The following is a 27,391-nucleotide window of genomic DNA, read 5'->3' on the forward strand; positions in this document are numbered from 1 at the left end:
TTCTTTCCTCCTTCTTGTTTGCTCATAGGATTTTGGGAACTATCACCTGGGCGTCATGGCTTGGATCATCCCCGTCTTTGTTGGCCTGTCGTGCTTTGGCTCAGTCAATGGGTCGCTCTTTACTTCATCCAGGTACGTGTCTTGCTCTTCTGGTGGAGTGGGAGAATCTCCTGTGGTGGCTAGAGGGCGGAAATGGGAGCTTGGTGCAGGGACCGAATGAAAAGCAGGCAATCCCATAAATACTTCTCCAGGATCTTTCAAGAGAACAACTTGCATCATGTTTTCCATTTTTTTGTTGTGGAATACCTTCCACACTTCTTCTCTATTTATTGGTTGTGTCTTTATCAGGACAGACTTGTGTGCCTAGTGTCCAGCACTGCAATCTCCGGATAGCAGTGGCTTCCTGGGGTCTCAGGCAGATCAGGGTCTTTCCCCATCACCTCATTTGTAGCTGGAGATGCTGGGGATTGAACTGGGAGCCTTCTGCATGCCAGGCGAGTGTTCTGCCCCTGACCTACATCCCCTCAATCCCATTGGAGAATATTCCCTTTCACACTCTATGCAGCGGACAGAGGCATGGAGGATTAGCTTCCTCCTTGTCTGTATGAAACTGGTGCGGCTCCAGACAGAATCCTCTGAGGCACAGTAATTTGGCTCCCCAAACCTCACCAAGGAGCTCCTTCTACCTGCACAGCCCTCTTAAAGTAATTTCAGGCAGTGTGAATTAACCGCAGTGTTGTTCTTTCCTCTCTCTCTTAGGCTGTTCTTCGTTGGTGCTCGTGAGGGACACCTGCCTTCTGTTCTGTCTATGATCCATCCCAGGCTCCTCACGCCAGTGCCTTCACTCGTCTTCACAGTAAGGATGCCCACAGCGAAACCTCAATCCTTTCCATTTGAGAGGTGCTATAGGCAGTGATGACCCCAAACCTAGATGGCTTTACAAGAGGATTAGACAAATTCAGAGAGGAGAGGGATATCAATGGCTACATCTTACCTTCTTAAGTGGATTTTTTATTTTTTTAAAAAGATAGTTCTGTTGGCACGACCATTACAACAAAATGGCTGGTGGTGTGAGGAGGGGGTGGGTCCACCTTCAACAGTTCTGCTCATTCAAGTTTCAGTTTGGAGGGGGCGTGTATTATAATCAAAATATCTTCTACATTAATTAGGCAGAGAGTTAGCTGTCGGCTTTCCTTGCAGCTTGGTAAGCATCCAATTTCTGTTCCCAATGTTACATCGCTATGTTTGGCGAGTGAGGACAGCTCTTCTGTCTGCTGCTGGATTGTTGTGATGGTGTTTACTCTTCCAGTGATGTAAAATGATAGGTTTGGCAACTTGCGGGCCATGACTTACAAACCAGTTCCGCTGCCCTTGGAATAGAGTTCCCTAAACAGCAGCAATGCTGTTTTGTCGGTGGATTTTCAATCTGTTCTCAGGACCAAGTTTATACAGGCAGTGACCTCCGTCCAGAATTGAGAAGCAACCGTGTCATTCGGAGATGGTTTAGGAAGAGTTAGTCTTGCTGGCATCACCTTTTGAACCCCAGGCCAAAGCTGAAGTCTGATGCCATTTGCAAAAGACTGCCTACGTTTTGCTTTTGAATTGGTGTGCCTTTCGTTTGCAGTGCCCAAGCAGCAGCACCTGTTGAACATATCCAACTAGCCAAGGCTGCCTCTATCCTTGCTTGCTTCCAGCCCACCTTCTCAGTCAGCTTATTACAGCTGCATCACTTGGGTCCCTCAAAGCAGGGGAAGATCTGCCCTGATTTAAAGCTGTGGCACTTTGGGCTAGTGGCCTGTAGTCCTGCTTGCCCCATCTGGGGCTGGGGGCAGGACATTGTGAAGCTGGAGAAAGGTTCATCCAAAATGATCAGGAGGGTTAGAGCAGCTTCCCCAAAATGTTTGGGGCTTGTTCACTCCTGCAGGAATTTTGAGATGACTTTTAAAAGTGGATTGAGCAAATTCATGGGCAGTGGCTATCTGTCATTATGGCTAAATATGCTGCTTCTTTAGGAACATAGGAAGCTTCCTTATACCAACTCATATTTGGTCCATCTTGCTCTGTTTGGTGGTGGTGGTGGTGGTGGTGGTGGTTGTTATTATTATTACCGCTACTGCTACTATTATTTAAATATATATACCACCCTATACCTGCAGATCTCAGAGGTTCACAGCATAAAATCACAATATAAAAACACAAAATATGTAATAAAAACAAAAACAAGAGCAACCCAACCATCCCTCCCCCCCAACACATTTTAAAAGGGCATCTGATATCAGTGTCTCTCCAGGATTTTAGGCAGGAGTCCCCCCCAACCCTACCTGAAGATGCCAGGGATTGAACCTGGAACCCTCTGGTTGCAAGACAGATGCTCTGCCACATTGCCTCTCTAGCTGGAGGTTTTGTCACAGAATACCAGCTGCTGGGGAGCGGCAGCAGCAGCAGAAGTAGTCTGTCAGAGAGGGGTGGCTTTGTCCCCCACTTGCCAGCTTCCACACAGAGAAGCCGGGTGCTATGATAGATGAGCCTTTGGTCAGATGGAGCAGGGCTGCTCTTGCATTCTCGTTTCCTCATGGACTGTTCTTTATAGCTTTGGGGGACGCAGCAGTGGATAAGGCACTGTTGGAGCCAGGGGAGGCAACGCAGACAGCTGCCTCACTCTCTTTGAGAGAGAGTGAGAGAAAGAGAGAGAGAGAGAGAGAGAGAGAGAGAGAGAAAGCAGAAGAGAGGTCCCAGCTTTCCAGCTTTGGCGGGGGGGGGGGGGCACTCTGCAGCATTCCTGGCTGCCTCTTGCTGCTCGAAGAACTCCCTGCGGCACAGGCTGAAAGTGTGCCAGGATCCTCATGCCAGAGCCTGTGGTGACAAGGACAGCAAAGCTGTTCTCACCCAGCTTAAGCCAGCTGCTTCTCTTGAGAACAGCAGTGCATTGTCATCAACACCAGTGGATTTGGCCTGGCAGTGGGGAGCGTGGTGTGGACAGCAGTCACGGACACTGGATTGGATCACCCTGCTGAAATGCACTCAGTTTTGACCAGGGTGGGGGGTGGGTGGGCGTATCTAGATAGAATTCACTTTCCCCTGACAATGCAGAAGGCTGCGGCAATTTTCGGAGAGGGTGACACTCTGGTCCATCAGAGATGGCTTCCCACTCACCACTCAGGAAGGGTGTGTGTGCGATTAAGCCATGGATAGGAAACATCTGTAGCTCTGCGGATGTCACTGGGCTCATACCCTCCAACATTTCTCTGATGAAAATAGGGGCGTCCCTAATAATAATAATAATAATAATAATAATAATAATACCCCACCCATCAGACTGGGTTGCCTCAGCCACTCTGGGCAGCTTCCAACACACATAAAAACATAATAAAACATTAAACATTAAAAAACCCTTCCCAATACAGGGCTGCCTTCAGATGGTGGTTGGATAACTCCATACTCTCCAACATTTCTCCAATGAATATCAGAACATCCTAAGGAAAAGCAGGACATTCTGGGATCAAATCAGAAGCTGGGACGGCTTTTGTAAATCCGGGACTGTCCCTGGGAAATACGGACACTTGGAGGGTCTGTGAACTCCAAGCCCCATCCACCCTAGCAGCCAGTATGTCTCATGGTTGCGGAGGTGTGTGTGAGATGGACCTACAATCTAGCAACATCTGGAGGGGGACCAACTCGCCACTACTGTGTTGAGCAAATCTTTTGCTTGAGAGATCAGAGTGTAGACCCCTGGCTGAGGTTTGGTAAATTGTTCCAGAGAGCGGCTTCCATTTAATGGAGAACTGAGGGGCGTCGTAGGTTAGTTTGTTTTTTTAAGTTTTGGGGGAAACTGAGAAGGACTAGCCGCCTTGCTTGTTTGAGCTTGCGCTCTGAATTTCCTGCTTCTGTCTGCTGGTTCTATGCCTACCTCCACTGCACACGTTTCAAAGGTTTAAAACTCTCAAGTTCAAGAGCCACATGTGTTTTCTAGTGGCTGCCGTTCAGATGACAAAATCACCTGTGCTACCATGTCCTCCATTAATTCTTATTTTTGCAAGGGAGGGCAGGCATTAAAAGGCAATGATTGTCATTTGGGTCACTCCTGAATTTTATCGATCTGTTTCCTCTCCTCTCCCCACTCCCCCCTTCCAAATCTGCAGTGCATCATGACTTTGCTCTACGCCTTCTCCAACGACATATTCTCAGTCATCAACTTCTTCAGCTTCTTCAACTGGCTCTGCGTGGCCCTGGCTATCATCGGCATGTTGTGGTTGAGATACAAGAAGCCAGAGCTGGAGAGGCCTATAAGGGTGAGAGAGGGATGTGGTGGCGGCAGCAGAAGAGTGGGAGTTATCATGGGGGATAAGGCTGTCAATGGCTGCCAGCCACGATGGCCATGCTCTGCCTCCACGGTCAGAGGCAGGTGCTGGGAATCGCAGCTGGGCAGACTTCTGATGTTGTGCTCAGGTCCCGCTTTCAAGTTTCCCACAGGCATCTGGTTGGCCGCTGTGAGAACAGGATGCTGGACTAGACGGGTCATTGGCTTGATCCAGCAGGGCTCTTTTTGTGGGCTCTGTTTATTGATTTACTATAATTCCATCCTGCTTTTCAGTCAGTTATTGTTTCCTAAACTGACTCATATCAATTAAAAAGTGAGAAGCTTCACCCTCAGATTTACAGACTGAAAAAGGAACTCGAGGCAAGTTGGGGAGGAGGAAAAGGCATAGCTGGGCCATTACTTCAAGGCCAGAACCAAGTAGGGAGCTGCAAGAGGGGTTTTACATTCAGCTGAGGACAGGCTGATCTTCCCTTGCTTGTTACAGATAGGTAGCCGTGTTGGTCTGCCATGGTGCCCTAGAACTAACTCAGTTGGTCTTTAAGGTGCTACTGGAAGGATTTTTTTTATTTTGTTTCCCTTGCTTGTGTTTCTGCTTCAAAGGTCCCTGCAGATTTGCCTCAATCTTCTGGAAGGGATTTAAGCACGTACCAGAAATTTTAAGTTTACACAGTTGAAGTGGAGAGAAGCTCTCTTGTTATGCTAGCGTATAATAAATTAGCTTTATTTTTTAAATGGACTTCTTGGGGGTTGTAAAATGGGGGAAGTGTGGGAGCCAGTGTGGTGTGGTAGTTAGAGTGTTTGATTTGGGAGACCACGGTTCCGATCCTCAATTGCCCATGAAGCTCACTGGATTGGACCTTGGGCCGGTCACTGCCTCTCAGCCTGCCAACCTCACAGGGTTGTTGTGGTGGTGGGGGGACACTACATGTGCCACCTTGATCTCCAAGTGGTCTAGAAAGGTTTTTAATTGAATTAAACAAAACTGAAGCAGTGAGTGGTTAATCCAGGCCAATGGAGTTTTTTTCTTTGAGTATAGAAATTGTCTGATTTTGCTGCTCTTTTGTGTCCCATCCCCCCGGCCCTTTCCCATGTACAGGTGAACCTCATTTTGCCCGTCTTCTTCATCCTGGCCTGCATATTCCTGATTGTCGTCTCTTTCTGGATGACCCCAAAGGAGTGTGGCATTGGCTTTGCCATCATTCTCAGCGGGGTCCCCGTTTACTACTTTGGGGTCTGGTGGAAAAACAAACCAAAGTGGCTTCTCCAGCTCATATGTGAGTCCCTTTCCTGGCTTGCAGGGTGATGGCGGCATTGTGTGGGTTAGGAATGGGTGCGAGAACAGTAATCCGTACTCTTGATCTCAGCATAATGGTATTAAATTGATTGGGGGGGTTAATCCCCTTTCAATAAATTGTTAAAAGTATGGGAAGAAAAATATATTATCTTTTGACCCGCTTGTGTGGGATAAATAACAAAAGAATTAGCTGGATGCTTGGTTTCAAAGTGTGGGACTAAACTCACTCTCCAGCAGGAGAGAGTCACTAGTAGCAGAGTTTGAATTCACAAAGTCAAGCAGCAATAGAAATGTAAACCTTTAAACTTTTTGCATATCCTGTTCAGTCAGCTTGCAAAGTGCTCCCCTCTTTCTATTCCTCTTGCAATGAACAGACAACACACTGTTAAGTAAGTTTAAAATGCTTTACTTACAAAATGTTCCGAAGGTTAGATTCATGCATTTATCCAAGCAGCACCAAGAAGAACACAGACATACTACCCCCAGGCACACTTTTTTTCTGTCTGACTGAGAAAGACCAGTCAGGTTTTGTGGGGGCAGCTCGAATTCTAGGTTCTAGGAACTAGTATTTCTGCTACATTGCCTCTTTGCATCCTCCAACCCTAACCCTCCACACACACTCAACCCCACCCCAGTCTTTGTAACCAGGAAGCCTGAACTCTGCAGGTAGGTTGCATCATGCCAGCTGAGAAAATTCCCTTATGCTTACACATTTCCAGAGCCTGTGCTTGCTTGGTGGTGCCATGGGTGTGCAGAATACTCTCCAACCACATCCTTTGCCTGCCAAATATCCCCAGTTCAGTCCCTGGTCTCTCCAGGCTGAGCAAGGAAAACCTCTTCTGATTGAAATCCCAGAGAGCCTGGTCTTGAGCTGGGTGGACCAATGGTCTGCCTTGACAGAGGGCAGCTTCCTCTGTTCCTATAAGCAGAAAAGCCTAAGATCTGGTTTATTTCACACAACTAAAATGCAACTTAAATCAGCTCCCAGTCCCAGTTCTCTTAGCTCTCTCTTCTCCGACTACCCTGTTGGTCTGTCTCTCTCCTTGTTAACTTTCCTGTCAGGCTAAGACCTTCCTATTCAGACGGGCCTTTGAAAACTAGGTGCAAATGATTTTGACCACTGGGCAATCGATATTTTCATGCTGGTTCTAAAAGTGCTTTGTTGTCTTTTAGCTATTGCTTTTAACTAGTTTATCTTCACTATTTTGCATTTTATGAAGTTGTTTTAAAAATGCTGCAAGCCATCTTGAATTCCAAGTTGAGAGAAAGGTGGGATATAAGAATATATTAAACAACAACAACAACAGCAACTTGAGGGCAGCCAGCTTGTATATGTCCACTCCACAGAGCAAGTGTTGGGGGCCATTTGGTGCTCCTGGCCTGCTCTCCTTCTTTTTCAGCCCCAGAAACAAAGTTCTGTTTGAACAGCTGAATCATGAGAAGTCTCACTGGATAGTGTCCATGTAACTAAACACCACCATCTGTCTCTCCGGGGGCTCGAGACGACAACAACAAACAGGCTGACCTAGAAATGCAGACTAGCAGAAGCGCCAAGGGTTTAATGCTGCACTTTCGGGTGGAGAACGCAAGAGCTTTTCCGTGGTTCCTCTCTCGGATTCTCTCTCCCTTTACACACACACACACACACACACACACACACACACACACACTTTCTTCCTCTTCCAAGTATCCGTCACTGCTCTTAGAGAAGCCAATTTTTAAAGCTGTTGGGTGACAAATCAGCATATTAATTGAGTCCTGCACTGCAGGCCTTCCTTCCTTCCAGAGAATAGCGGGGTGGCCAGGGAGGGGGGAGGCATATGGAATATTCCAGGGCGGATGGAAGGAATATCTTGCAAGTCTCTTAATTCAAAGCTAATGCTCTTACTGCCTTGTGTTGTTTATCACCTTCCCGCCCAAGAAAATCTCCCTGTAGCCAGAAAGTGTTGGTGCAAGCCAAGTGTTCAGCCCTTTTGCTGGAAGCAGGCAGAAGTTGAATGGGGAACATTTTGAGAGAGGCTTCACACTCTTCAGGGTGCAGCTATGTTTCTCTTTTGTCCCTCTGGATGAACAGGTGCTACAGGTTTTCTGGGGGGGAAATACTTCCAAGCCCTGTTCGACAGAGGCAAAAGTGGTGTGAGCATACACACCACTCACCATGATCTAATGCTCAAACCACCTTTCACATTTTATTATTATTATTAATGATGATGATTATAATGATGGTAATAATGATGATGATGTTGCTGGTTGCTTTATCTTGTCCAAGGCAACCCAAAGCCACTTACAACCAAGCAAACCTATTGTGGTTTTGTCTGCACACCGACACCTAGACTATGCATCAGGCAGGGGACAGGTGCACATTTGAGAGAGCCACACACTCCTGCTGATTATAAGCAGAACGACGATTTGTTAGAGTGTCCTTAAAACACCCTTCAGTGTTTACGGTTTCCAAGCATTTCACAATGCAGCTTGGTCATTTTTGTTTTTTGTCCATCCCCACCCCCAACCCTACCTCAAAACAGATTCCACGACAGTCCTGTGCCAGAAGCTGATGGAGGTTGTCCCACAGGAATCTTAAAACTAGAGGAAAGGCATTCGGTCCAAATCAACGCACAATATTATTTTGAAAACCACGAGTACGTCGGACTCTTCGTTCAGCAAGAAAGCAAACCTCGAAGCCAGGGGCCTGGCAGTGACAAGTCCCTAGACCCCTGCTGCCTGCATGGCCCTCCCCTCCCCTCCCCTCCTCCCTCCCTCCCTCCCTCCCCCCCAAGCCAGGCAGCTGACCAGAGGCAGGAGGCAAAGAGTCCCAGGTGCAAATTTAATCCAGGAAGAGAAGCTTCTGCTGGGAACCTCAAGAGGCCTCAGTAGACCCACCAACAGGGAAGCCAACAGGATGGCAATGTTTACATGTGCAGCTGTGGGCTGGACTCTTCGGTCTGTCCTTTGCTTGGTCCTCTCTTTCATTAGCAGCCTAAGTTTCTCCACCCTGAGTTCCTTTGCAGAAGGAAAACGAGAGTTGCCAAGAATCACCAGCAGGCCCACAACTGCCCCTCCACATGTCCAGAAAGGACAAAGAATCCAACGCAACTGATTCTCTTGCCGGAGGAGGGTTTTCCTGGGGCGCAAAAAATGTCTGTGCCCCTCCCACCCCGAGCTTTACACTCCTTAAAACAGATGGACACGCACACAGGCAAAAACAAGGAAAACTGTGACGCTGAAATTGTGGACTTGCACAGATATCAACTTAATTCCACTCGCAAAAAGACTTGGCTGCCCCAACATGGACTTCTTCTTTTTTTTTAATTATTATTGTTGTTAATAATTTTTTTTAGGGATCTGCTTTTTATTTTTCTCCCCTTTTTCCCTTTTAAGATTCCCATGTAGTTCCGCTTTGTATTTGACTTGCAATAAACATTTTGTATATGGTCACCCTTGCGACGTTCCTTCCAGGCGGCTCTTAAGTTGACACCTCTTGGGCACCCAAGCTAAAAGCTCCCTCCGGGGCCTCTGAATCCACGATGATGTGGCACAGCGATCTCTGTGGCCAGAATTGAAATGCTGCCAGCTTTGGTGGCTACAGGAGAAATCCAGCTTGCTCTCCATGATTAGCCTTCACCCGGTATCTTCTGCAGGATCAATCGGCGACTTCTGGCTGCACCGACGGTTACGCCAATCCCTGCCGCTTTCTCTTTCTGCACAGAGTGTCATAAGCTCCACTGACATCCATTTGCTCTTGGGGCTGGTAGGGGGAAGGGGTGGGGATGACAGTTCCGTGTGATGCCAAACCTGGAAGACTTGGAACAAAAGTTTGCAAACAGCAGAAGCTGTGGGTAGGCAGCTGCAGCCTGTAGCAGTTTTGTGTGCCTGGCTCTAGTTCAGCCTGTGTGGAGGCTTTGTAACTGGTCAAGCTTGGAGTGTCTGCTGCCATCTCATCCCCTGCCCCCTGGCAGTGGTCTTATGACTTCACGTCTTAGGGGACCAAGCAGGCAAGGGGGACCTGCTTGTGTACATTTCAATGTTAATGTTTTGCTTCTGTTGTTCTGGCAAGCCCTCTTATTTTTATTTAAAGGTTTTCTCCTCTCTCCCTGTGCTAAGCTTTGGGAATTAAACTTGACCCCTGGAAGTCCCGCCTTCCAGCCCCACAGAATTTCCAGCATCCGCCAACACAGGAAGTAGTTCAGTCACACTAGGGCAGTGTTATGGTCCAGCTGAGAGACCCGTTTTTGAGGCATAGGAGGAGTGTAGCAAATGTTTTACAACAGGGGTAGCTGCCTTCCAGCTTTGGTTAGACTCCAGCTCTTATCAGCCCCAGGCAGCAAAGCCAATGGAGAGAGATGTTGAGTCCAGCATCATTCAGAGGGCACCACACTGGCAACCCTAAAGAAGTGGTGGTGTTTGAGGGTTGGGGTTGTCCTTTTCAAAGGGCCGTTTAACTGCACAGCTACTGAGTGGGGTGCACTGTAGGCCTTCCACCTCAGGCATGGCAGTTGTGTTTTCTGTCGGGCTGCCTGTATATGAGCTGGCCTCAACCAGTGTTGTGCCTTTCACACTCCAAAATGAACCCTGAGAAATTCATCGTTTGGAGGGGTTACCAGGAATGCTTTGACAGCAACCGTAGCCCAGTCCTGTGCCCTCCAGGTGTTGTTGGACCACAACTCCTCTTGGCAAAGTTTCCTTTCATGAAATTACAGTCTCCTTCATTGATTCATTTGAGTCATGAATGTTAACACCAATTGAAGCAGATATTATCCCTCCCCTCCCCATGCTTTCATAGTGCAAACAGACTTAAGGAGAGCCTAGCTGCTGGATCAGGCCAAAGGGGGCCCATCTAGTCTAGCATCCTGTTTTCACTATGGCCAACCAGATGCCCCAATGGGAAGCCTGCAAGTGGGACCTGGGTGCAACAGCACTGCTGCTCTTGCCCCTCTTGCGATTCCCAGCAACTGGGATTCAGAGGCATGTACTGCCTCCAGCAGTGGAGGGGGAACATAGCCGCCTCCTCTTCTTACAGTGGCCAATCAGATGCCCACATGGGGAGTCCACAAGCACGGCATGAGCACAGTTGTCCTCCTGCTCATGATCCCAGCAGTTTGTGCTATCCAAGAGGCATATTAAGCCAGCAGGGGAGCCATGCAAATGTTTTGCTGAGAATCTGTATTTTCTTAGCTAAACCAGCAGGCAAGGGGGCGGGTAACAATCAAGTCTTTCCATGGGAAACCAAAAGGAAGAATGTATTACTTCTCTTGGATGAGACTTGCTTTATGGTTTTGGCCCACCATAAAGAGGAATAAAATGCCTGCCTTTTTATAGTGGCATTTACAATGTCCAAGACACAATGTACCAGTATCAGTGCTGCTAAAGCTGCAGGTTTTGCTGTTGGTTACCCACTTTGTGCAAGGGGACCTTTTAGAGGAGGACCAAGCATTTAGAGTAATTAATGATATGCATGTAATTCTCTAGCCATCAGTTAACTGTTTTTAATAATGATGTCATCCTAATCCTGGAGAACATGAGTTAGGGGACCCTGTTTTTGCATCGCAGAAATCTCCCCTCCCCCCAGGTGTCACCTAATTAAAATACATATTAATTGGTTGATCAAATTAGTCTGAAGCAATTAATTAAGTTTTCATATGATCAACTTAGTTAACTTAATTAAGTTTTCATATGATCAGGCTTCCAACTCCCACCAGCAGCTAGCAAGGCCCAGGGGTTCAGGAGTGATGGGAGTCCTAGTCCAGCAATGCTGGAAGGGCCGCGGGTTAGCCTCTTCTGCTTTAAGTGGTACATGTATACGTCAAAACAGGCACCATCTTTGTGGGAGAGTGAAGGGAGCATAGATGCTGCCTCTTGTGGGGCCACATTCACACCATAGGTTTAAAATACCATGATACCGCTTTAAGCAGCTGTGGCTTCTGCCAAAGAATTCTGGGAGCTGCAGTTTGTTGTGGGTGCTGAGAGTTGTTAAGAGACCCCTCTCCCGGAGCTGTGTAAAGAGGGGTCGAGTATTTATCCACTCTGAGAATCAGTGGCAAGCCTACATTTTGGGTACATTTTGAAGTTTGACCTGTTATGGGGGCCCCTTCGCAACCAGCAATAAAGTCTGGGTAGCCCCTGTTCTCTTCTTCAGTAGAGTTATTCCATGACAGATCACCACACCGTTTCAACATCTGTGCTCCTGACTCTCAAACTTTGGGATTCTTAAAATATATACAAAAATAATAATAATCAGTTTGAGTTGTTTGACTCTGAAGCAACATGGATCAAAGTTGCTTCTGGGGCCCCTCCATGAGGAGGGGCCATGAAGCTTAAGCTTCATTTGTTTCATAGTAGATCCCCCCTGCTGGGATTTGTAGCCCTGTGAGGGCAATCATGGTCTCCTAACAACTCTCAACACCTTTAACAAACAAGCTTAAAAAGGTAAAGGGACCCCTGACCGTTAGGTCCAGTCGTGGCCGACTCTGGGGTTGCGGCGCTCATCTCGCTTTATTGGCTGAGGGAGCCGGCGTACAGCTTCCGGGTCATGTGGCCAGCATGACTAAGCCGCTTCTGGCGAACCAGAGCAGCGCACGGAAACGCCGTTTACCTTCCCGCCGGAGCGGTACCTATTTATCTACTTGCACTCTGACGTGCTTTCGAACTGCTAGGTTGGCAGGAGCAGGGACCGAGCAACGGGAGCTCACCCCATCGTGGGGATTCGAACCGCCAACCTTCTGATCAGCAAGTCCTAGGCTCTGTGGCTTAACCCACAGCGCCACCCACGGCCCCAACAAACAAGCTTAGAGCTCCCATAATTCTTTGGGGTCAGCTACCTCTTGTAGCCCAAAGTAGAGGTGACCAAGATGTTTGTATTGTCAGAAGTGTTAGGCATATTTGTGTCTTTATCTTTTTTGAGAGTTGGGTTCCGTGGGAAAAGTGCCTAACGAACCCCATTTCTTAGCAGTTAAGAACACCCCACCCTGTCAACACAAAAGTTGGCCTTAACTTCCCTGTTGTTCTCCTTTCAGACATGTATCAGAATAATGCAGTTGCTGTTTGTTGTTAACATGTATGTGTTGTTGAAATGTGGCAACTGTTCTTTCGAAATAGGCAAAGTAGTTTTGTAAAAGCAGAACAGGCAGACAATTGAGGGTTGACTTTGTTGTCTGTTGTGGTGCCAAGAATGGCAGGCAAATAACTGGAGGGCTCAGAATATTACCAAGGGATACATTTCTAAGTCTTCATGACTGCTGTGAATGGTTTTTAGAGCTCTCAAACACGTCGTCTGTCTTCAGAGCTTTGTGCTGCAAACTGCTTGCATCCCCCCGCCCCCAAAATATGAACTTCAAGGAAGTAAGTTGACACTGAAGTTACTTTTTATGAATAGGGCAAGTCATGTATTGTACAAGATATGAAGGGCCCTGTGGATGATCACCCTTTTCGGAGAACAGGTCACCTTTTTACAGTGTTTATTGTGACCTGTGGCATGTTTATCGTAAGTATATATTGGATGAATGCTGCTAACTACTGGGGCAAGAGCCTAATACAAGCACCTTGTTGAAAAGTTGGTTTTGAGAGCAAGATGTAGTGTAAAACCAAGAATGCAGGGGAGCCAGATCTGAGGTTGTTAAGTTGCAGGCAGACTAGCATGCTTTTGTGGTTTTCTTACTTCTCCTCATGCTTCCTTAGAAATTTAGATTTGAGAAAATGTGCTAGTTTTAGTCCAGTTCAGTTTTTGCATCTGCCTTTCTCAAACATGCAAGTAGAATCCAAAATATTCCAATTCCTGTTGTTGGCAGCTAAAATCTTTCTTAAGTATTTACTTGAAAGAAGATAGAGATGCCCAATTTGAAAATATATGTATTTGTATATATTTTAAAAAGAAGGTAACAGATCAAGACTTGCCCTAGCAGTAATTAAATGCCACTGGGATACCATTTCTCTTTTAAGTTTGACTGAACCCCTCTCCCCCTTTTTTATTGCAGAATACAACAATAATTCCAATGACGCTCATAATGTGCTTTATTTTATTTTGCAAACCACTACAGCTGTTTCTGGACTTGTAATGAAATGTTTTGTTGTTTGTTAACTTTGTTTCTTTAATTATTATTCCTAATGAAAGGTCTTGAGTAAGAGGCTCCCTTTTCTTTCCACACGAGGCATCAAACACATGGCTAACAAACTGTGGAGCCATCCTAATTGTGCAATGTCTCTTTTGGTCCTTAAGTTTTATTAAAAGAATGTACCCAAACACTTTCCTCAAAAGAGCTGAGCTGAAGTTGATGACTAAAGCCACTGGTTGCTTTTAATGATGTTCTTGTGGGTTTTTTTGTTTTTGTTTTCATCAAGTAATGCTACCTAAGGCCACCGTACATTTAAAGCACAGCGATATCACAAGCCAGTCATGGCTTCCCCCAAAAAGCTCTCTCTTTCATGCCTCCTGTGTTAATTATGCTGTAATCTTCTTAAGTTTTAAGGACTTCTAAAGGGGCACAAACAAATGAATGATTAAAGCTGGGTGACTTTAATCTATATCCATTTATTCCCAGTGTGGGTGAAATGCACTTTGTTGCTGCTCGTCTAAAATAGGCTGCCCCCGAATGGCGTAGGTTGAGAGCTGCTTCTGGTTTCAAAAAACAGGAAGACTCCCACTAAAATCACTTGCCAGCAGAATATTAATACATCAGGCTTGTGGGAACGCTTGGTGCATAACTAGCTGAGTTGTGCTCCACAAAATGACTCTTATTACATGTCAGTTTCACCTTATATAGAAGTCTGCAGACATGCCAGGTCTTGAAATTGGCATCGCCCCTGACTAATAAACGCATTATGCGAAGAGGCTGCTGAATGGCTCTTCATGCTGGCTTAGCCTTATTGGAGTCCATATGGCTGCTAGGGCCCAGCTTCTCTGGGACTGAACCAGAGCATGACGACTGCCCTGTTCTGGGAAGTGAGGGTGCACCACGCATGTAGTTTGGAACCCCTGTAAGTGCAGATAGAACATTTCTGTCTTGAGCATGAAGCCCCTGTGCGCATGGCGTTTCATAAGTGTGTCCCACTCCAAAGAATTCATCTTATATGAGCTATCCCCGGAGTAGGAGGTCAAGCCCTTCCTCCTCTGTCCTGCAGTTCTGCATGGAAGGAGCACTAATTTATCTGCCCCTGCCCCTTCTAATTAATCCTCAACATGGGGAAGTCCAATCCATTGCACGGACCTTGCACAGAGGCTCTCTCAGCCAAGGGGGTTATCTTTATGCCCCCCCCCCGAGAATATAATATTGACTCCCTTACAAATCTCCCCCCTTTTCTTTTAACATAGTTATTTTTTTAAAAGTAGGAAAAATGTAAACCTAACTTTAAAAGGTTTTTTTTCGTTATTCTTGAAGAAAAGTATTTTTTACTAATTTAATGATTATGCTAGATTTTAAATGGCTTAAATAATAAATATCTTAAGTGTCTCAATTCAAAAAGTGCCGTTTTTATTATGACGTTTGCATTTGTCGGTATAGCTTTGTTCCCATATTTGTGTTGTTTGTTCTCCCTTCTTCTTCTTTTATTATCAGTTCTGTAGTAAATTCGATCAATTCCACCTTGTAAAAAAATGTGTAATCTCTTGGTTGAGTGTGTGTGTCCCCCCCATCCCCTTTGGGTCTCTTTTTGCTGTTCATAATTAACAATTTCTGTTACCTTTTGAATGTGTTTGATTTTTAAATTGAACGAAGTGCTCTGAATTATAACACTGCTGTTGCTGGTCTTTTGTCTTGGAGCCTCTTTATTTTATATTTTTAAATCCCGATATCTTCACAAAGCAAGTATTGCATTTCTGATTAAGTTTATTATTTGTATTTATATTCCATGCGACTTTTCCACCAGGGCGGTGGGGAATCAAGCTGGACTAGGATAACTACTGATAAAGCAAAGATCATGGAAGGTTTCTCTTCCCTCCACCCATCCCAGAACCTTCCTTGCAAAGTGACTGGCTGCTGCTTTCCTCTCAGTGCTACTGGGTGGTAGCAGCTGGGTCATAAGGGCTGATGGAAAGGACCTTTTTGCATGCACATCCTCCATCTCTATATATACAAAGCTACTGTGACCCTCTTTCAAAAGGTTACAACTCTTGCCTTTGGGGGCTGCTGACTTGGCTTCCAAACAAGGACATTAAGGTAACTGCAAATCAAAATACTGGATCCTATTACCACAGGCACTTCATACTACAGTGGTACCTCGGGTTACATACACGTCAGGGTACATACGCTTCAGGTTACAGACTCCGCTAACCCAGAAATAGTACCTCAGCTTAAGAACTTTGCTTCAGGATGAGAACAGAAATCGTGCTCTGGCGGCGCGGCAGCAGCAGGAGGCCCCATTAGCTAAAGTGGTGCTTCAGGTTAAGAACAGTTTCAGGTTAAGTACGGACCTCCAGAATGAATTAAGTACTTAACCTGAGGTACCACTGTAAAAAGCAAAAATAGGTATGTCCCTAAAAATATGACTGATGTTTAAAAACGTGCACCACAGGCACACTTGTCAGAGGCAAGATTGTCCATGCAGCATGCAAAAGTTTCCTTGGTTCAGCATCTCCAGGTTAAGGATCTTGCTTGAAACACTGGAGTGCCATCTCCTCCTCATCCCAATTTTTCAGTATAAAATGTGAAAAAATACAATAAAAATAAAATCTTTGATTTGTCAATAAAGAGTAGAGACAAGAGTGAAAGTAAAGATGATGCTGAGCTGCAGGGTCCAAGGGTCTGAACTTTTGTGTAAGGCCGCTCCCTATGTTCCTATTTAAATCAGCCCTCCGGAACCATGAGGACTGGAATCTTGCATTTATTTTTACGGGGAGCAGCAGCCAGTGGAGGCAATGCTGAACTTGATGGACCAAGGGCATGATGGCATAAGGCAGCCTCTTACGTGCCACGTGGAGAGGCAAACCCAGCAGCGTTCCTGTGTAATCTGAAAGGGCTCCAGACTCTCGAGGCTGCTTCAAAACCATGTTGATTGAAAGAAAGAAAAAGATTGTGCCTGAGACTTTTTTTTCATCATGTGAAACCGGCGTGGGAAGGAGCGTTTTCTTCCTGGGGTGGGTGGGGCCTCTCCCTGAATCTAAAGAAAAATGTGTGTGTGAGTTTGCTGAGCTGGTAGAATTTGTAGCACGGGTTGTGAGGAAAACGTGTCCTTTCCCATTAGAGTGTGAAGATTTCACTTCGGTGTCACTGTGCCCTTTCTCAAGATTGCAGTGTGTTCCTGGACAAATACTGGGCATTCCGGTTTTAAACAAGTAGGGAGAAGTGGGTGCGAGAACAGACGACTCCTCAAACACTGAAGGCTTTCATAATAGCAAGAGAAGTGAGCCAGAGCGAACCATTTGTTTTTTTGCAGGTCAGTGCCACTTAGTTTTTCCTCTGTAATGGTCTCCTTTAATTGCAATTACAAACAGCCCTTGACAGCCCCAGCTACTTTCTGTTTGTTTAAGCCAGAATAGTAGTTCTCTCATCAAACCATGAATTTTTTTGTTGGCGAGTGGCCAGGCAGTTTCAGGTGAACATGGTTTCTGACACATTTCAAAACTGAAATTAATTCTGCCTTGTGCTTACTTGGCAATTTGCAAAATCCTGGATTTGCTCCTTAATCGCTGTTCTGAGACTCCACCTGCCAGTGGCAAATCGGGTTCTTGTTCAGATCAGCACACCTTTCTGGCTCCTCGCTGCAAAAGTGAGCAAGCGACTGATTGCATAAGGAAGAAGCAGAGGAGATGCACACCACCTCTTTGAGGGATTTGACTCTCAGGCCTACACGTGGCAGGAACTGGGCCATGCTTAAAGCTTCTCAAAAGGATTCTGTGCTTGTATCAGAACAGAAAGGCTATGCCCTTATTTTGCACCACTGCCTTGTAGGATAGACAGGCTGTGTCTTAACTATCCAGTAATCACTGCCGCCACCAGCCCTCTTGACAAACCATCCAGACGGGAGGGAATTCGGGGGCACTGAAAAAAACAACATCAAGAACTTGAGACAGCAAATCCTGAGCTTCTTAGTCAGATCCCTCTCAGTTTAGTCAGAAATGAGTGCCATTTTCTTAAGGGCTCTTTCACACTTTTGTGTGTATGTGTGTAAATCATAAAATGATGCTTTGGCTCTAAAATAATTTGTTTTAGTGAGGGAAATGCTTTCAGGCAAAATATTTTTGAATGGAAGCAGCTATTATTACTCATAATAGGGTATATTTGGCTGAACCTTTCTGACATGTCTTAGCAAAGCTGTTAAGAGAGTTGTGTCTGTACACTTCCAAATAGCTTAATTATATGTTAAATCTAATAGCACCTTGCCCACAGTCTTCTTTTACAAGAAACAGGTCCATGGGCATCAGACACGTGGCACATGCTGCCAAGGGAAGATGTGGAAGGCTTTCAGTGAGGTGGAGGCCTCGCTGTTTGGGGATGTGAGGAGTGATGAAGAGGAACACAGATTGGCCTGTAGCGTTGCTGGCTTGAAACTGCTGACTGCCAGTATAAAAGATGCCAGCTGACCAGTTGCCCTGCAGCTCCTGCAGTACAGGCCCAGTCCTACCATTAGGCAGAATGGAGCAGCCAGCACCGGCAGTTGATTTTGCATGGTTTACTGTTGTTATTTCTGTTAGGATTACTTGTAGCTGGTAGTCATGTCAGCTCTGCTTTCCTAGACAGATAGATCTGCAAAGGCTCAGATAATGCCAGGCAACACCTCTCCTAAGAACATAATGACAGCCTGCTGGATCGGACCAAAGAGGACCCATCGGGTCCAGCACCCTGTTCTCACAGTGGCCAAGATGCTTATGAGAAGTCCTTAAGCAGCATCCAAGCACTATTTTTTTTCATGCCATGCATATGTTGCAAACTTTGATCCTGTTGCCTCTGACTCCCTTTTTTTCTAAGCAAAAATGTCCCAAACATTGCAACCTTTCTTCATAGGCGACTCACCATCTCCAGTTCTACAATATCCTTTTTGAGTTGAGGCGACCAGAACCGTACGCAGCGTTCCAAATGTGGTTGCACCATAGATTTGCATGATGGCATTCTATGATATTGGAAGTCATGTTTTCAGTTCCTTTCCTATCAGTCCCTAGTATGGCTTTTTCACAGCTGCCACACACAGTGGGCCAATGTCTTTCTTCAGTTATCAACTAGGACCCCAAGGTCTTGTTCCATCAGTTCAAACCCCAGGAGCATATATGTGAAATGATGAGGCGGGGGTTGCCCCAACATGCATCACTTTGCACTTGCAGCAGAGGAATGGGAAAGTGGCTGTGCGGAGATGGAAGGAGAAAGGAGGGGAAGGGGGCTAATGCAATCACGCTGCCAGGAGAGAAGGAAGCATGAATGGACACAGGTTTGAACAGGTGCTCTTTGTTTCTTTGCCATCCCAGCCCATGCTTTGCTTACCGAAACAATCAACTCTGCCCTTTGTTTCAAGCCCCAGGTGCTGGCAAATGGATGAGACAGAGCAATGTTTGGGTGGCTGGCTGTGGGAAGGGAGTGGTGCCCACTTAGCGGCTGCATACGTGACCCAGTTTGCCTATTACTGAAATGCCTGCAGGGAGGGGAGGACAAGGCGAGGTAGCGTGGAGAGCGGAAGTAAAGTATTTCCAAAGAAACTGCCAAAAAAGGAGATGTGCTGTGCTTGGAATGCCTGGACCTGCCGCACACTTTAAAAGACGCTGAATGCCAATTTCCCCTCCCAGCTGGGTGAAGCTGAGGGTCTGCCTTGTCTTCAGTCACCTTTCTCTAACAACTCCTGTGGGGTCAGCACAGCTACTTTTAAAAAATGTTTCTCTTAGTGGTTTCTCCAAAGTGGTCATTGCACCTGCATATATGGTGATCTGAGGAGCAACTTGAAGGAGTGATTTCAGAAGGTGCGGCTTGGGGGCAGTGGGGCTCTGCCCTATGGTGTCCCTTGGCGTTCAGTCTTCTCCCCCATGCTATTTAATGCAAAACCACTGGGGAGGTCATTCTGCATTTTGGGATTCAAACTCACCAATGCCCTGATGACACCACTTTCAGAGTTAGATAGGATTTCTTGTTTATGGCCTATAGAGCACCTGGGTTTTAAGATGTTATAAAATGTAGGCGCACAGGAACCATGCATAAAAACTATTCAGTGATGTGTTCTGTCTTTCTGAAGGTTAAATGCCATTAAGGTATGAGACATAATTAAATCAAAATATACATGCTGTGTCTCTGATTCTTCTATTACCTCTGAACATGAGTGCTCCTGCTCCTGTTTTGAATTTTCAATTGTCATAACCTGCCCTAGGACCTGATGGTAAGGTAATAAATTTTATTATAATAGTAATAATCCAGACAGCCACGACCCCTTCCAGGGAGCTATGAGCTGAGAGTTGCTTGAACAGGCAAGTTCCCACTCCTTGTCCTCTTTTTCTTTTCATTGGAGGCTGTGTGCATGTACCTGTTCACTCTGTGTCCAATGTGCTCCAAATGCTGTTTGCGAAGCAGTGCGTACACTACACTGACCACCATCCATGGACTCGTCCACACTTGTTTGTCCTGTGCCTGGAAAGCATGACTCCGAGAGGTTTCCCCCTTGCCCCACTCTATTCCAAGGGAAAACCCGCTCTTTAGTGATACATTTGGAAATCACGTGAAACCAGAATTGCCTTTTACTCCGATTGAGTGCTAAAGAGCGGTTTTCCCTGGTGGAAAGCAGCGAGATAAGAGGAAGTGTGGACAAGCTATCCTGTTGTTTCTTCTGAATTACTGCACTCTGATGTGTTCCCCCCTAAACCAGTTTCAATCTGAACTGAGAAAAAGAACCGCCTAGCTGTGTTTTAAGCCGGCAACATCTGCACAGCCAGATGCTTGTCATTCTATGGCTCCTGGTGGCCACCGAGCACACTTGCGCTTTTCTGGAGGTCCCATGATGGCAACATGGCAGGACTCGGCTCAGAAGTCTCAGTAGAATGAGCAGGGTTTGCTGATCATGTTTTCAGGTAACACCCAGAACCATCTAAAAAAGCAAGCACCCACCCACCCATTTAAGTACAGAGCTTAAAACTACTAAGTGCAGCCAAGGGTAAGAGTCGACTCCTTTGGGTTTTTTTCATTTAAATGTTTTGTGCTTTTGCATACCTCAGAGTTCATCTGAGCACATTGGTAACTCCCAGTTGTTTCACATCAGTTCCATTTGGGCTCCAGTCTTCTTGTCCCGCAACCATCTGACTTTGGTATTAGCGGGAATAATGTGGGAGATGGCTGTTAGGCAGGTAGCCTTGGGGCTCACCTTAGAAAGCTTTTCAGACCCCAAACGACTCTTTGATTCTGTGTCCCTTTGCATGCCCAGTTCAAACTCTGTTTACTCACCTGGATCTCCCCACGTAAAGATGATTGTCTGAGTTTAGAGATAAGATTACATTTTATTTTTCAAAACCCAGCAACCTGTTGTTGGACAAGGGCTCAGGCAAGCTTTGAGGTCACCACTGTTTGTCGCCCAGGTCCCGGGAGCGTGTTTCGCTTGGCCTGCCTGCATATTGTGCTCCCTGCAGATCAGTTAATTGCATCCGCTGTCATCACAAACGGCCCCTTTCTCTGGGAGCCAAGGAAAACACAAATGTTGGAGATAAAAGGGACTGTGTGCATGTTATCAAAACCCCATCCATCAAAAAAGCGCATCTAGATAACAAGGCAAGGCAGAACTAGGATCTTGGGGCATTTCCTCCTCCTCCTCAATTAGCCTTGGTTGTTTATCCTGCATTTCCTACCCCCTGCAGCTGTTATATTGAACAGGCATCACAAATATTTAGGGAGTCTTTATTTTCCTGAGTCTTGTGACTCCAGATGTTTCTGTAACCCCCCTGGAGATGCCGTCCTGTCTGCTTCCTCCTGCTTCCCAAAGCCACGTCTCCCTTCTGCACAGTATTCTTGTTCCCAGGAAAATGCCCTTTTAGCTGCCTAGGCTGGGGTGAGGGTGCATCCAGTCCATCCTCTTTGCAGCTCTATGTTTTAAAAAATAATTTATTATTTAAGTGAATTAGGGGGGGTCAGCCTGGATGACTGGGTCCCTTCAGATTTTTATGATCCTGATTCTGTGGGGCTAGAATGTATCAGAGAGAGCCTGGTCAGACCAGTCCTTTTGTCAAGGCAATGGCTTCAGCTGCACAGTTAAGTGCTCATCAGAGTCTCAAAGGATGCGCTAAGCCAGAGGTTTTCAACCTTTTTTGAGTCCACAGCTCCATTAACCAACTGCATTCTTTCTGTGCCACCCCTGTGGGGCTCAGGAGCCCATTTCACCACCCCTTGCCTGCAGAGCTGGCAGCCTCTCACCCTTTTTCGAACACCCTCCCTGGTGGAGTGTTCCCTCAACCTCCTCTCCTCTCCCTTCTCCTTGGGAGTCCTCTAGGCAGCTACAGCTGCCACCCCTGGTCTCTGAACTGCCCCCCCCCCAAAAAAAGAGGTCCCAGAGACAGCATTCACCTGTGGAATTTATAGCCAGGGCTGCTGCAATAGACAGCTGTGCAAGCCTTTGGAAGGCAGAGATGCGAGGGGGCATCAGAGGAGGAAGGGAAGGAAAGAGGGACAGATGTCAGTGCTGTCCCTGACCATCATTCAAGGCATCCCACTGTGCTACAGCACAATAGTTGAAAACCACTGAGCTAAGCAATGGTGCTCTCCAGGAAGAGGGGTAGACATTTTCCCCACTCCCCTCGCCTGACTGGAGGCTGCATGATCCCATGTGGAAGAATAATAGCCATAGTTGTGGTGTGTGCGGACACAGAGACATATACCTTGCTCTGTGCTGATCTTTGGGGCTCCTCTGTAAACCTAAAGGGGAAACGAGATCTATGGGGGTGCTAGTGCTATGAACCCCATCCATACTGTGCTCAGGTTGTATATATATTTGTAAGTAAAACAATATAGCCTAAGGACACCATAGTCTCCGCTGATCTTCATTCCAAGGAAACCAAATCCTGGTACAAAGGGGGACCCCTACAGTATTTCGCAGCTTGGAGATTGGGATGCATGCCACTGCTAACAGCAGCTTCAAGAAGGCAGGCTGCGGGATGCAAATGTGTGTCTCTGACATCGCAGGGACTTTGGCCTTTTGATTGTGATCTTAACAGGCATGGACCTACGGTATTATATTAGGTACTTTTTATATATAAACTTAAGTATAGAAGAAGAGCCTGGGCTGTTGGATCAAGCCATGACCCACCTGGACCAGTGTATTGTTCTCACAGCAGCCAGACAAAAGCCTTTAGGAAGAGATGGTGATGGTTTGCTCTAGCTTACAGATAGTCTTGCAGGTTATGGGTTGTATAGGATGCCTTTTCCCCTTTGAGTTTTTCTAAATGAATACCCCCAGTCTCCCCAAGCCAGAAGGAAATTCATCCCCAGCTAGCATACCCAGAATTCCACACTTTCTGCAATTCCCACAGCAGATGCAGAGAATTGTAGGGTATTGTCAGGGAACTGCCATCAGGGCCGGAGGGAGAGAGTGGGCTCCGGAGGGGTCCCCGAGAACGTCCCGGGATGGGGAGAGGTAGCCCATCTTCTGGGGAAGAGAATCAGCGTAGCACCAGTGGAGAAGGGAGGCAGATGGGGGAATTGGCGAGGCGGTCCCATGACTCCTTGCCAGGGACCAGCGGGGAGAGTAAGGGTCCTCCGCTGCCTACACCCTCCTTGCGCAGAAGGCTTCCGCGCAGGGAGAGTAGGAGGAGACTAGGCATCAAAGAGCTTCTTTGCTGGAAGAAGTTCAAAAACGCCCACTGACGGATTCTGCCAGCGATTGAGACAGCCACGCGTGAGTGGCTGTCCGGACAGAAAAGGTTCACTCAGGCAACCCAGCTAGGTATTGCACCGGTTTATGCACGAGCAACCCCTAGAACCATTACAGGTATGAACACGAGGAATCCCCTCTCCCCATTTATCTCCCCATTTATTCCCCGTCTCCTTTAGTGAGATGTGCCTCAGTTTTATGACACCATCCGTGCCATAGATATTCATGTTTGAGTGAGGGGTGGGGGAGAGGGAAGTGGGGGGCTGGCAGATTTTTTAGTGGCTGGAGGGAAATTCATCACACAGGTTCAAAAAATTCTTTGCTTTCCAGAATAAGGAACTTGGTGCTAGTCTTACAACTTCAGCTGAATCGCAAAAGATGCATTTGAGCCAGTGTGTGATAACTAAAGCACAGCCAGGAATTTCAGCAAGCTAACTCCTATTTGCAGAGAATGGATGGTGTTTATTATTATTATTATTATTATTATTATTATTATTATTATTATTGGTTCTGGTTTTCTTTTCTTAGAAAAAGAGAGCGCAAAAGGTTCACTAACATCAAAAATAGAAAGGGAAAGAGTTGTGTAGGTGTGTGGGGTGTTGTTGTTGTTGGTGAGCGCCTTGTGATTCCAGGATCCCGGTTAGATAAGATCTGGGTAACTAGCCAGACATTCTCAGAAATGGGGAGCAGCCATTGCTTCCTTGTCCCAGAATCCTCAGCGCATACCCTGACATCTGTAGCAGCTGGGAGGATTCCGCCTCCAGGGACAAGATGCCTCTGAATGCCAGTTGTGGGGAATCACAAGTGGTGAGGCTGCTGTTGTGCTCAGATCCTGCTTGTTGGCTTGCCACTGACATCTGGTTGACCAAATGTGAGAACAGGATGCTGGACAGCATTGGCCGGATCCAGCAGTGCTCTTCTTATATTCTCGCAGTCTTACTTTATGGCCACTAGAGCCAATATTTTAGAAGTTTTCTTGAGGCAGAGGGTATTCCTCCCCCCCCCCCAGGCTTTGTGTAACATTTTGCCTGATGAAGAATTCTGGAGAACTTAAAAGCTTGTGACATTTTTATGACGTTTTGGCTGGTTATAATAAAGGCATTACTTAATTGTGAATCTGGATTTGGATTAGGATAAGAAAAGTGGGGGTGGTGTTTTGCATTGCCTCTAATGAAAAACCTTTCGCTGTGCCTTTCTCAGGCCTGTGTGTGTTGCTGCCTCCCTGGGGCAACATGAAAGCCTTGCCCCAATCCTGCCGGCTGCCCCAACGCAAACTGAGGCCAAAGATCTAATGATGCAAGACTTTTCGTTATTGCTGGAGCCCAGTTGTGCCAGGGAACACAAGAAACTGCTTGAGCCATGTCTGTGGCTGTGGCATTGCATCAGAAACCCCTGCCAGGCCACCAGACTTTTAATTACAGTGGTGTAGAAAGGCAGCAACATGTCAGGGAGCTGAAAGGGAAACCACACACAGCGGGGGGGGGGGACTCCTTTGCCCCCTCGCTATAAAAGGGCAGATGAAAGCTGGTTTTACGAGGAGGAGGAGGAAGAGCAGCCCTTGATCCTCAAAGGCAAGAGTGTGTGAGAGAGACTCAGCCGCAAGAACACAGGTGGCTACAGGATAGGAGGGCAGAAGCTGAGCTGTGAATGGACAAGTCAATACAAGGGTTAGGCTGTGGGGCCTCAGGTGAAAAGAATGGTCTGTATTCAGCAGGCCCAGACGGCAGTTGCCTCTGTGGGAAAGGCAGGGCCTCTGGAGCAGGGCTCAGCAGGATGGGCGTGAGAGAAACTTTAAGTGGGAAATCCCTGAGGCTGGAACAGCAGGGAACAATTGGAAAAGACCCTGGAAATTTTGAGAACTGCCACTGCTTGTGTTCAGTCTTGTCCTGTCTCCCCTCTCTCCAACTTGACAGGACATACTATAAAATGTCCACATCCGTCTTGTTCCAAACTATGCAACCATAGTTTTCTCTGCTGAAAATAGGGACACCCTATTCCATACCCTCCTGTTAAGTCAGTGACTACTGTGAAGGCAGAAGTCATAATCTGCATAGTACTGGGTATTAAGCTGATGTTTTTGCTTGGTCTCTGTCCCAAGTCTCAATAAAAACATAGTTCCTTAGGCTTTGTCAATGACAACTGCACTTTTGTCTGCCGGAAGTTTTCTGCCTCCAACATTTCTCTGCTGAAAAGCAGGACATTCTACAATCAAATCTGAAAATGGGACGGCTTTTGTATATCTGGGACTGTGCCTGGAAAATAGGAACACTTGGCGAGTCTGTGTAACACAAGAGGCAGTATGAAGGTACACCAGACTAGGTTTGGGGTTTGTTTGTTTGTTTCAGTGAGTGCATTATTTCTGCAGCATGTCACTGGTACAATCACAGTACATTAGCAGTGGATTTATATCAGACAATTCACATATCATTCCACTTTATGTGATGCTTCTCCATTGTTGTTGCATTGTTGCCACCGGGAGAGCCACTCTTGCGCTATAGTGCAACAAAAGCAGGAAAGCAACCACACCAAAATATTTGTAGTATAAAAAGGATGGCAGGTCATGCACCAATTGGAAAGGAAGCCGCGTGTCTGTCCCAAAACTTCTGCAGATGCAAACAGTGTTGCTACAAGCACCCCCAATCTCTAAGCAGCAAGAGACTCAAGTGGTTCCAGTGCTTACCCAAGTTTTGGTTTCCTTGGAATGAAGGTCAGTGGAGCATATGGCATCCTTAGGATATATGGTTTCGTTTACACATATGTACAACTTGAGCCTAGGGTTGCAGCATTAACACCACCAAGGGATCTTGCTTCTCCATTAGATTTTCCAGGGAAGTCCCAACTTTGGATCCAGCACAGAGCAGACATGTCTCCAGCTCCATCTCCCAGCATCAGCCTCACTTACACCCACAGCACCCTCCCACACTTACTGTTATTCATCCTAGGGTGATGTGGCATCCAGCCAGGTGGGGTGGGAAAGGGCCCATGCTCTTGTCTCTATAACAGAACAATTTATTTGGATATGTTAAATCACGGTACTTAACTGGCCAGCCAGAGCCATTATCTTCCAGAGCGAATTGTCTGACTGGTTCAGTGGCCTCTTCTACTAGATTCTAAGCAGGCCTGGCAGGTGTCATCTAGACAGACCCACCAAGCCTAAAATACTGTTGAAACCAGGCTCACATATAACTGCTCTAATACCATGATGAGCACAAATAACCATGAATGCACAATGAAAAGCACAGCTGGAGGGACCCTGTGATGAGATGTGCAAAGGGGCCTTTTCTGATGCAATGTGACCCAAAGGGAGCACCAACCCACCTTTAGAGCTGCCTAATATTCAGGTTGCCATTGAGGTCATGTGAAGAATCTCAGCCACTGGGAAAGCCTGATGGGCCATGGGGTCTCTTGACATGATTAGTATGGGGAGGCAATCACACATTCCTTTGATCATTTGTCCAGCAACATCTCCTTTGCCAAGGTAACCAGGTCGACATCTCTTCCCCCTCCTCCTCCTTTGTATCCCTCCCATAATTCTACAACTCAGATCATCCCATGAAAGTGTTTGGCAGTGAATTCCGGACTGGCAAAAGAGACTCCTCCTTTGCACAGCCCATAATTAAACCAGTTAATTAGTTTATGGAATTCACTGCCGCAGGCTGTGGGTGATAGCTGCTAGCTTAAGGCAGATTTGGCAGATTCGTGGAGGGTGGATCTCTCAGTGGCTATTAGTCACAATGGCTAACCAACTCCTATGCACAAAGTCAGCATGCCAGTTACCAGTGAGCAAGAATTGGAGAGGGCTATGGCTTTCATGTCCTGCTTGCAGGCTTCCACTGAAAGAGACCTGAAGTTGGATCAGGCCACAGAGGCCCCATCTCATTCAGCATTCTGTTCTCAAAGTGGCCAGCCAAACACTCCATTGGGCAGCCTGCAAGCAGGACCTGAGCGAAACAATCCTCTCCCTTCTGTATGTTCTCCAGCAACTAGTATTCAGGGGCATGCTGCCTCTGACAGCAAAAGCAGACCATAGC

General features: G+C 46.6%; 1 protein-coding gene and 3 long non-coding RNA genes across 4 annotated transcripts in view; 2 read left to right on the plus strand and 2 right to left on the minus strand.

The window, feature by feature from the left end:
• The window catches only part of SLC7A5 (solute carrier family 7 member 5), a 50,657-nt gene extending 41,610 nt beyond the window's left edge, over positions 1–9,047 (plus strand). The window contains exons 6-10 of the mRNA XM_081872071.1: positions 29–132; positions 760–856; positions 4,140–4,289; positions 5,415–5,592; positions 8,138–9,047. Of these exons, the coding sequence (XP_081728197.1) occupies positions 29–132; positions 760–856; positions 4,140–4,289; positions 5,415–5,592; positions 8,138–8,193 (585 nt within the window). The 3' untranslated portion in view covers positions 8,194–9,047. The remainder of the gene's footprint in view (positions 1–28; positions 133–759; positions 857–4,139; positions 4,290–5,414; positions 5,593–8,137) is intronic.
• The window catches only part of LOC309347471, an 83,535-nt gene that overhangs the window by 48,201 nt on the left and 7,943 nt on the right, over positions 1–27,391 (minus strand). The gene's annotated exons all lie outside the window — the stretch shown is intronic.
• Positions 2,956–3,809, plus strand: LOC309347473. The gene is made up of 2 exons (XR_014158951.1): positions 2,956–3,047; positions 3,094–3,809. It is a non-coding gene; the product is annotated as an uncharacterized lncRNA (long non-coding RNA).
• On the minus strand, positions 5,711–7,804 carry LOC309347472. The gene is made up of 2 exons (XR_014158950.1): positions 7,269–7,804; positions 5,711–7,238 (listed from the first exon to the last, which is right to left on the minus strand). It is a non-coding gene; the product is annotated as an uncharacterized lncRNA (long non-coding RNA).

Source organism: Podarcis erhardii, assembly GCF_964252035.2.
Source record: "Podarcis erhardii genome assembly, chromosome: 7".
NCBI classification, from domain to species: domain Eukaryota; kingdom Metazoa; phylum Chordata; class Lepidosauria; order Squamata; family Lacertidae; genus Podarcis; species Podarcis erhardii.